The sequence below is a fragment of the Atta cephalotes genome (assembly GCF_000143395.1).
Source record: "Atta cephalotes unplaced genomic scaffold scaffold00010, whole genome shotgun sequence".
Lineage (NCBI taxonomy): Eukaryota > Metazoa > Arthropoda > Insecta > Hymenoptera > Formicidae > Atta > Atta cephalotes.
In genome coordinates, this window is record NW_012130074.1 from 4,394,875 (window position 1) to 4,406,956 (window position 12,082).

Consider the following 12,082-nt stretch of genomic DNA (forward strand, 5'->3'; position numbering starts at 1 on the left):
CTACTATGTATATATAGTATATATAAAACCCATTTCTACTCGTCGCATTTAACTGAAAACTTTCTCGCAGGTCGAGGAAGACACCGTGTCTCTTGCAGTCACGTTCCTCACGCACTGTTTGGAACAAGCGATCCGCGATAAGACACGTTACAAAAATGCATCTGGGGACTAAATTGACAAGAAAAAGAACGATAACAAACAACTATATAGCTTTCTTCATTGCATTGCTATAAGAAACCGAATGAACATCGATATAAATTCGTGCTTGTTGGCATTCAATGAAGCAAGCTGTTCACTCATATTTGTTCACGCTCGTTTGCTTAGACTAAATCCAACTTCCTGGCAAAAATAGTATATTTAACCTTTCGCCGTAATGTAAGATTTTTGGCACAAGTACAATTTCACTGTTTAAAATTTCTTCAAAATAAAGGAGGATATAGTTCGGTTCCTCTTCCTGAAATATCTTGTTAAAAAAATTATTCAGTAATATAAGTAGTAATATTAAAAAACAATTCTGAATTTTTCTACATTTTTTGAATGTCTAAAAAAATAAAAAAAACAGATTGTAAACGGAATAAAGGGATAAAAATATTGCAAACGCAAGAGTAATAAAAATGTAAAAGAAATTTGCTTAAAATGTTGAGTGAATGTTTTATTGAACTTTAAAACATTTATTGTATTATGAAATAGAAATTTAAGCATTGAATTGATTATGAAATGTTTACGAATGAAGTGTTTACTTGATATTTAATGAATATAATTTTAAACATTATAGTTTTCTAAAGTATTTATAAAATGTTATCATCATGCAGAAGTGATTTCACTAAGTGTTTGCAACGTGCTTTTAAACAGTGTGATCATTAATAAAAATCTTCATACATAGTGTAATCATTCACAAAATTCTCATAAACAGATATAAATACAATCTCTTACTGTCTCTAACTAAAAAATGTCGCCAGGGCTTAAAGATCATCGCGATCCCGTCTAAAACTGAACGTTACGCATCACGGTTCTCTCGCGTGAGAAAAACACGCTGTCGAGAAACGCGACTCGGTAGCATTTTCACGCGAGATTCCAAGCCGAGAAGCGGATACACGTCACACTCGAAGAGGCATTCGACAAGAGAAACAGACATAGGAAAATGTTCAGTATAAGCATTTGCTGGCCGTATTCAAGCAGTTCTTCTGAGCTGGATCGAACCAATCCGCCGAGCGTAACTCCGGATTTCGCGGCAGTAAAGTCGAGAGTTTCGTAGCGAGCGGCTTTTTAGCCGGCTGAGAAAAATATTTAAGTTACTCCGAAATGGAGCGATGGCTGTATCTTCCGCTAAAAGATTGCGGTTACAAAGATTTCTTAAATTCGCACAAGCGTAAATTTTGATGTTTACATAAATTTTTACATTACGTTATTAAAAAATTGAAAATTATTGCAAAAGAAGATATATAGTAACCGTAAATCTTGAAAAAAAAAAATTAAAAAATGTAGTCGCATAAAATTCAAAGAATATAAATATCATATTTAAATAGCAAATATATTTTGTGTACTATGTAAAGTAAAATTTCAGCAAAATCTGCGGAGCCGCAATTTTATTGAAATGTAAATCTTTTCAATTATATGTAATATGCATACGTATAAAATAAAAAAAAGATCGTGCATATTTAACGATTAATTATTAAATTATGAAATATTTTACAAGTATATATTAGATTTCCAGTAATATGACTGAATGTGAACCGTAGTGTAATTAGGTACGTTGAAAAAGTGCTCGCAAATATATTTAAAAAGTTTTTTCATTTATTTAAAAAGAAAAGTTAAACAATACCCAATATTATTTTTTCCGTTAATGTAAACTAATTTTTTTATTTCATAAAAAAGAATATCTTCAAATATCTTTGAAAGTATCATCAAGGATATCTTCAAGTATCATTGAATTCAGAAATTTCTTTTCTTACACCACATTTCCCATATACATTAAAAAATGTAATAAAAAGCAAGATAAAAAGTCACAAAAGCGAAATTCTATTAAAAAACAAAATCGTGAGACATAAAAGAATTCACATAAATGAAAATAAAGTTTTAGTAGTAAAAGCGTTAAGAAGGTAACACGAGGAAGTCTCACATTGTCCTCTGTTTGTTATGCTCGACAAAATGATAAAGTTCTCAAATAGTTAGAAAAAGTTGTCTGGAAAAAGAAAATACGGGATAACCGAGAATCGTCTCAAGTAACAGACACGACGGTTTCACGTGTAACAGAAGTTGTGTAAAATTGGAGACGTTGCTCGTTTCCTAGGCTGCTGTTGATTACACGGTAAAGCGAGAAAGTGGGCAGAGTGCAAAGAAGAAAAAGAACAAGCTCTCCTCGACGAACGTCAGGTGGTACAAGGACGGAATATATTATAATTGTAGAAAGGACCGGATCTCAAGACTCTTTGGCTCGCTCGACGCGCTAATTTACTCGGAGCTATTCCCTTTGGTCACCGCTGCGGTGTGGTCCATTTTTGTTTCAAAAGTTCATAAAAGATGGTTGAAAATCCACTTTGCTGTGGCGGCCAGCATTGTCGCGTTAGCGGTTAACTTTTGCTATTACCGTATCGTAATCGCTGATACAGTTAATTCGGCTATGCCGAGGAAGAAAGAAGAAACGAAAGAGTTCTTTGCTCCTCCAATCCTTCGTTTACCTTCTTGGGTGAATAGCCAGAGTCTCCTAAATTACCTTGAAACCGCCGCGGGAGTTCTTTCTATGCCTCGAGCACGATTTACGAGGACGTTCGACGGTCGTCGTGGGAAAGAGGGAAACAGAGGGAGGGAGGAGAGAAAGAGAGAGACGACTGATCCTCTCACCATCCATTACTGGCACCGTCGCCACGAGGGATCCATGGATACCATAAATCGCGTATCTATCGTACGGTGTCGAGGGTGGCGGCGCCCGCGACTCGGCGATATTACTACGTGAATTATACGGCGTACATTACAATACGATTGCGATTACGCGACACAATGCGCTCTCGGAACTAGCGGCGAACTGGTGGCACGGGTGGATCGAATCAGACATCTCGGTTTGGGATCGATCGATCGATGGCACTCGCGTATTTCGGGAACGGAGTATAATGATCGGCTAATAGCATTGGCGAGTCAATAGCGTGGATGACAACGAAACGGCTACACGATAACGACCGTACGATACGACGCGATAATAGTGCAGGTTGCTCGCATTTGGCGCACCGTGGCGGATGCAATCGCGCGTGCGATGTCCTGAGACACATCGGGGCAGAAACACCGTCGGCGTCGTCGCACGCGTGCGAACGCGAATTTGCATGCGCTCCGATTACTGTATTCTGCGCGATAATGATACATGCATATCATCGTACGACGATTAAAGCGGCGCGTGCCGCGAGGGAGAAATTGATTCGTCGCGCGCTGATGTTGCAGCAACTCGCTCGGAATTTCGTAATAAGCGCGCCTCGTAAATCCCCCGAGCGCCTCTCAAAAGAAATCCCTGGAACGGCAGACGAGCGTTTTTGTAAATTTCCCCTTAACATCACCGACATTATAATTGCACCTTCATAGGCACACTTCAACGAGTAAGCCTCTTTTGCGATACTAATTACTTAATTCATGTCAACGTCCCACTGAAAATATGGTAATAACTTCCAAATATTGAACATAATAATTTCAATCGAATGTTCGGTTAATAGAAATAATTTTATTTTTCTAAATATTGAGTAATTATTGCTAATCAATTGATTACATTATTGTATTTAATAATAAATAATAAATAATAATAAATTAATAATAAATTGTATTTAGAAAAATAAGATTATTTTTAGTTATACATTAATCAAAAGTTTAAATGAAATGAAATTTATTAAATAATAGCCGCATCGATTTTTCTTAATACAAACTGTATCTATTGTTGTTATTGTATTAGCGAAACTTCACTACAATTGTCTATCTAGGTTATTCATTCGAAAGCAATCCTTCATTTTTTTAAGTTCAACATTTGCTAATTGTTATCAGATTTTTTTCAGTGGTTTACACGATGTCAATACGATTCCTCACGAGAGAAGTAGGTTACTTTTTATGTTGCGTTAAAAAAAGAAATAAAGGATTGTTCTAGAGCAAGCAATCTGAATATACAACTGCAATGGATTCGACAATACATGAGTTTGTGTTAAGATAAATTGATGCGGGCATTATCCGATAACTATTCTATATACCCTTCCTTCGCTCTATGATACACATTATCAGATAATAATTAGGTGTTTGCGGTACACGCATTATCGTGTAAGATCGTTATTATTACAGTCAAGTCCAATTACATGCAATCGCATGTTAAAACACCAATTTGTACCTGCCTATGCAAGATCATCGTGAACAACCATTTCATCGAGCTCATATTATAAACCACATAATTAAGACGTATAAATAACGCATAATCACGTGTACCGCTGCTTGATATAATTTATCGCAATTTGTACATGGCAAAGCCAAACTGCTTCTTTTTCTCTTGTTGAATAATTTCATCGTTTCTATCGTTTCTATCGTTTCGCAAGACTTAAAATAATTTAATTCATTTCCATAATACTTAACATTAAATATTAAAGAATAGAATAATGTCCTGTTTTAAAAGTTTTCTTAATAAAAATTCCAATATAAATTTATTAACGAACTTGTTATTCGAAATTAAATACTCTATGAAGATTACAAATATGTTTTATACATGAATGTAATCTTTTCAATTTTATTATTCAATCTTTAATTTCAAAAGATTCAGAAAAAAACTTTTGTGGGATTCATGATTGAAACTATTTTTTTAAAAAAGCTAAGCCAATATAGTATTTACTCATAAAAAATGTTATAAGTACTCATTAATTATTAATTTGTAATTTTTATATGTCACTTGTGTTATCTAAAATTTTAAAAGAAATTTTGTGTCATTATATTATAACACAAATATTGTATAATAATTTTTTCATTGTATAATCATTAAATTTGTTATGTAGCAAATTGATAACAAATAATACACACTGTGATACAGAAACATCGCTTACACGAAATTCCGGAGAATGACATCTCAATAACAAAAGAAAATTGCGCTGTTCTTAAAGAAAACGATCACGTTGTTGTCTATGGAACATCGATCAACTCTTAAGAATTAAAGATGCAACGTGTACCTGCCTCGTCGCCCGAAGGAAAACGGCGATCAACTCGGATAACATCACAAAATCGAGCATGAGAGAGGATTCCGTGGAAAGGGGTATTAAATACGTGACCCGACTCGTTTTATCCTTTCCGTCGTTCAGCTTCTGCCGAACCTTAAACTATTTCACGTTAAGAGGTGTGAAATGAAACCTATCGTCGTTACTACGACCTTCATAGCACGACTTTACTTGAGAATTTGCTATAACGCGCGTGTGCTAGTATAGTTCGGAGAAAGAAAATTGGAAGGAATGGAGGTGTACATCAAGTTTAAGGTATCCTCATCATCGTGCTATTAAACGGCTATAGCTCTTGAAAATTTCCTCGCCCAATCGCCAACATTCACATAAAAAATTATTAAGAAGCGATGACTTTACTCGAAGCGTTGATAGTGTAAATATCATCACTGTCATCGAAAAACTGCCTCGTAGCTACTTATTTTACTTTTTTCTTTCTAAGGATCTTTTTCCACACGACGAACTCTAGTACTAAAATATGCATATAAAGGTACACAAAATCTTTAAGACGAACGACCTAAAAATTATTTTTCATGAAATAAAAACCATTACTAAATAACATCCTATAATAAACGCTTTATCGTACACATGCATGCACTTTGATTGAATAACTCTAGAAATTTTTATTTTTTTAATATCTAACTGTCGAAATAATGGCATTCTGCCAAATACTATTAATGATTGATGATTTTTATTGTTGGACTTTCATATAGACTTTAAACATGCGACATATTTCTACTATTGTTCTGTACTACTGTTGTGTTATACTATTAAGCGCTTTGATTGTACTTTTTCATTGTATTGCAATGCTCTCTAATTAATTTGTAAATCTTTTGGCTTTACACTGAAGAGGACCCAAATTGGAGTCGAAATGTTTGTCATTTTATCATTTATTATTATTTATATATAATTATTATACACTATTACATTACTCTGTGCCAGATTACATTGGCTTACATAATATTTTATTATTTCTTGATTTATACTGGATTTATACTTTAAGTCCGTGGTATGGACGTTGATTATTTCTTAATTTATATCTTTAAAGCCTTAATATCTTGCATATTGTATTTTATAAAATAATTTTGATTTTATATGCCTTCAAATTTAAAATAAATATATTTTTTAAAACAAATATATTTTCAACAAGATGGAGCGTTTGTAATCTTGTTAGATCATCATGATTAGATTGCAGTATAATTCATGTTTTGGCATTCATACAATATTCGTCCATTATTAATTATGATAAACAGAATTATTCACTTGATTATGACAAGCGATTGTATCGATAGTTTCATGTCATATTGTGCATAGCGTGTATTTTATATATTGTATAGTATAATATATAATATCAATTATAATTATGTACATATTAATAAATATGCATAATGCAACATTTACACGAACTCTAAACGAATTTTTAAACAAAGAAATATAAAATTAATTTACAGAGAGCTCATTATATAATATACTACTGCTTGAAGCATTTTATATAATATAATAAAACATGATTCTTTACAGACATAATTATTTTGAAAATATTAATTTTTATTTAAATGGACATCATTGAAATAAAATATCTGATTAAAATAATATGAATTTTCACATATTGAAAAAAAATGAACATTTGCAATGTTAATAAAGTTGATTAACCTTCTTTCAAAATTTAGAAATGCTCCAAATTTTTGAGCAATAATGTATGTCGTTTTATTCAACATTTCTTTTCAGAAAACTAAAGTTCCTTGACAATTGGGTGTAAATAAATAAATACGTTATAGGATATCTATAATTATACGTTTCCTTTATAGAATTAATCAATAACTATATCAAAATTCTGAAACTGAAATGCTAGTTTCACTGATGTGAGACACTTTATAACGGATCAATTTGAATTGATTATGAGAGGTAATTATAATTAAACATGCAAGTAGGAATATGTATAATTACCTGATGCAAATTATGAAACATGTACAAGGGAATTAAAAAGAATAAAATGAATTAAAAAGAATTATAAGCATCTGAGTGATACATGAGCGCCACAGCCGATTTGAAAAGAGTTGAAGGAAAAAGAAAAATAAAAGGAAAATGTAAAGAAATATTAAAAACTGGAATAAACTGCATTCAACTGCGTGCATCCTCTATACATTTAGCCTCCATTTTTCTCAGCATATATCTGCATTACAATAGGATTATATTTTTTTATTAATAAATTCGTCCTGCTATTCCTACTACGGCGCACCATATAATGTTTTTTATACACAAATCTGTGACGGAATGATTCCAACAATGTTTTAAACAACGGCACTATTTAAACTGGAAACGTTTAAAAAGGCGACATGTAAATACCATCTTTTCTACTATTAAATCTGTTCGCCGCAATTCTCTTTCATTTACTCATCAATAGATTTCAATTATCTGTATGTAAATTACTATTATTCGCGATTTTGAATTCGTGAATATCTAATTTGATTATTTTCTATTACAACTTGTTCAAACTACAATGTATTCACTTTTTTAAAGTATATTTAATGTTAATAAATAAGAAATAAAAAAATTCTCAATTGTTATTTTCCATCACAATTTCTAATAATTTCATATGTAAATATTGTAATAATACATTTAATGCATATCTAGAACAAATAATATTCTTGAAACATTAAACTGAATAATTCTACCTTGAAATTTTATGCTATATTTATAAAAAAATGAAATAAATAATATCTATTCAGGCACATCATTCGCATTGCGTGATATTCTTATCGGGAATATTCACGTCATTTTCACAACCGTCTGTCGTTCTGGCTTTTACTTCAGATTTTCACGATATATTCGACTGCGCGCGTTCATGAAGTATATATATTTGGAATTTTCTGGGGAATTTAGCGGCAACGCTCGTGATAAATATCACATTTCGCCGAGTGAACCAGCCAACGGGCGCGGACGAAGAGATTCCATTCAAATTCATACCAGTCGTACGTACATCCGGCTTTACGACTCCTCTCAACGCGAAAAGTTCGTGAACGTGCATCAACCGGTGGGGGTGAAAAATCGCGAAGCATTCGAAAGGCGGGTGATGACATCCTACCCGATAATTTGTACTCGAGGGAATACATACCGCGTGAAATTCATTTGACACGCTATAACACAATTCGATCGATGAATCAGCGACAATGCCAATTATCCATGCGTACATCGCACGATACAAATAGCACGTTAAATGTTTCACTTACCCGTCATACACGATTGTGATTGAAATAGACGAAACAAAATCTGATCAGCACAACTTTCATATCATTGAATGTGCCGGAAGTATTTGTTCAAAAGAAGAATTACGTTTAATCTTTGATTATCCATATTTGGATATTTTTAAAAAAGTCTCTTAACTCTTTCGTATCTCTGACTTTCCTAAAAGAAATGTGTTTATTTATATGGGGAAAGTTTTATAAGTTTTTGGAGGTGCTGATATCAAATTAAAAAGAAATTATCAATATTTAATTTTAAAATGCTGGATTCAAGATGATAATTGTGGAAAGCTGAAATATCGTATATTTAATATATGATACTGTGGATTAAGGTTCTTTTCTGATTAATAATTACGGATCAAAAGTTAAATTTAAAATGATCACGAAAAATGTAATATCGACGATATATGTAAGCTTGAATGGTTTTTTTTGAATACAAATTGTAAATCGAATGTAAAAATTTCAATCAATATAATACATCTGAAAGAGCTATTATAAACAGGGCTCTCAGTTTTCAGACGAGCAACAGAAATAGTACGAATGGTGGCAGAAAATGGCCTAACGAAAGAGGGTTGCGGCGCCCAAGAAAAATTGCCGGTAAAATTTATATACATAATTATATTTGATTGAAAATAATACATTTCAAAGTGTGCGTTTTACTTTATATAGCTTGAATCTTTCTTTTTAAAATAAAATATCATGTAAATGGTTTTAAAATATTTGCTCTTATTATTATGTCTACTACTAAAAATAATTATCATTATTAAATAATAACATGAAAATAAGATAAAAAAGTTACTTCCAGCTGTAAAAAAATAATTTAAAAATTCTGCAAATTACCTAGTAATTAAAAACATCCATTAAAATCTAAAAATATTTAGATAAGCTTTTAAAAATTATAAAGCATGCATTCAAGACTCAAGCAGATATTTTTGACAGCACATCACTTACTATTCGGGTCGTGTATCCAACGTTTCTTGTCTCCAACTTTCATTATGCGGGGATCATCCTGAAAATAAGAAAGTTGACATGTTAGAAAAGATCAATTTTATATTCATTTTATACGGCGAATCTTATTTTGGGATATAACGAGGCATATAAGCATATATAGATTTATTATATAGACTCGTTGAAGGCCATTATTTTCACATCGTCACGAAATCAAGGGTAAGTGGCGTTTTGCGCCAAAATGCAATTCGATTGATTCGGTAGGAAAGCTGTCGGTACGTATACGTCGTAAGCACGTGAGCGGAGAATATGACGAACGATCGCTCGTCACGTGCACGAAATTCAGGGTTGCCTGGTAAAATAAGAACGCGTAATCTATATTCTCGAAGTTCAGGCCGAGGTCAAAGATAAAAAGAGAACGGGGTTCGAAGGGGCATGTTGGGACTAGAAGGACGAAGGGGAACGAGCTTGCGGAGAGAGCTTGCGGAGAGAGCTTGCGTGATAGTTCACGTGCCAATTTGCAATACATACATATACAAAATTCGCAGATAATATCTAAAATACCAATGGGAAAATACATGAAATGTAGGTTGCTGACCACATTTTAAATACCGATCGTAAGTTACTAAGATTACATAAAATGACGCAGTCAAATTATAAAAATACATCCATCGAAGTATTGAACGCTTAAGTTTTGTAAAATTACATTATTCATCGATTGTAGCATCATCAGATGCATCGAATTATTGAAGACTTAGAATAAATAAATAAATATATGTAAGTGTGTATGTACATAAAATTTAAATATTCATATAAAACATATGTATTATACAAAATTTATATATTTATATACAAATTTATAAGAGAAATGCATATATCTCACAAGACATATAAAATTATATACGAATATCTTGTGTGTTAATTAATTACATATATGTTTTTTATCCTAAAATTTAAATTATAAATTGTTTAAAAGAACTTTTATAAATATATGTAAGTGTGTATGTATATAAAATTTAAATATTTATATCAAACATATGTATACACAAAATTTATATATTTATATACATAAATTTATATATTTATATACATAATTTATATATTTATATACAAATTTATAAGAGAAACGCATATATCTCACAAGATATATAAAATTATATACGAGTATTTTGTGTATTAATTAATTACATATATGTTTTATTCTAAAATTTAAATTATAAATTGTTTAAAAGAACTTTTATAATTTTTTTAAACAAAATATGTATGAATTTTTTTAAACAAAATAAAAAAGTACAAGATATGTCCTAATTGTACTTTATACTATTGGATATCAAAAGAGCCATGCAATTCAATCTGTTGAGTTAAATAACATTTTGTTGTTTCACTCAATAACATTTTGTTAATTTTAACTTCCATATGTGTCAAAATGTAAATCAATTCATTTCTGTTAGTTCCAACTAAACAGTATCCGTATTAACGTATACATTTAGTAAATAATAACTAAATTTTAATCAAATTTAATATATAAATTTAATATATAAATTTTCTTGAGTTAAGTTGTTTAACTTCATTTTAGTTAAATTAAGGATATATATTGAATAGGAACAATGATGACTTATAGAAATAGTTAAAAATAATTTTTGGTATTCATCACATATAAATTTAACAGATTATAATAAATTCTGTCTATGACTCTGTTATTTGATATATATAACACATATTTTAGTTTAATTTTAATTATAAATTTCTTTTTATCATTATTCATGATTAATTTATGCATTAATTAACATGCATTTTATAATTTTTCATCATTCTTTTTTTTAATTCAGCATTCTTATTATTCTTGCATTGCAACCGTCCAACGAAACATTGAAATAATAACTTTATTTTTATGCTGTTATTATTAGATATAAAAAATTATAATATACTGCATTCTCTCTAAGAAACATTTTTCTATTTATATTTTTTATATGTGTCGACAAAGGATTGACCGTAAGAAGAATACACAGAAAATATATTACGCATTACATAAATATCTATTTTGATTTATATCAATTGGTTTGTTTTAATCCTTTGCGAGGCAGATTAATTTTTTTGAATGCATGTTACATATAATACGTACGGTAAGTGCAAAAAGTATTCGTACACAGAAAATATTTTTAAAAAACTTTATTTTTAAAAAGTAAATATTATTCAGCGAAAAATGAATTATCGAATTGATGTTGAATCAATATCAATACGATAATTTTAATATCAATTTGACGTCGATTCGACGTTTAATTGACATGAATCATTTCTTGCTAGGTAATTAACAATTTATTCATAAAGAATAAAATAGACTGTATATTTCTTAAAATTATATCTATCAAAAAAATGTGTATTAATTATAGAAAATATATCATTTGAAAAATAAGCGAAAATTAAAAATTCTATAATTGTTTGGATGCTCAAAAAGTATTCGTACAATCAAGAAATTTAGCTTCTAAAATCAAGAATATATGTGAAGCTTTGTTTGTTTAAGTTAGAACAGAATATATTTATTGCATAAAATTACTAATTAATGTTTATTACAATATTTTTACAAATAAGATTTTTTTTTATGGAAAATTTCTTTGTACGAGTACTTTTTGCTCTCACTGTATATATGCATGCAATCTCTCTTTCTCTCTCTCTCTC

General features: G+C 30.6%; 1 protein-coding gene across 1 annotated transcript in view; it reads right to left on the minus strand.

The window, feature by feature from the left end:
• Positions 1–12,082, minus strand: part of LOC105627885 (testican-3) — a 149,779-nt gene that overhangs the window by 59,488 nt on the left and 78,209 nt on the right. Inside the window, exon 2 of the mRNA XM_012209158.1 lies at positions 9,410–9,467. Within this exon, the coding sequence (XP_012064548.1) occupies positions 9,410–9,467 (58 nt within the window). The remainder of the gene's footprint in view (positions 1–9,409; positions 9,468–12,082) is intronic.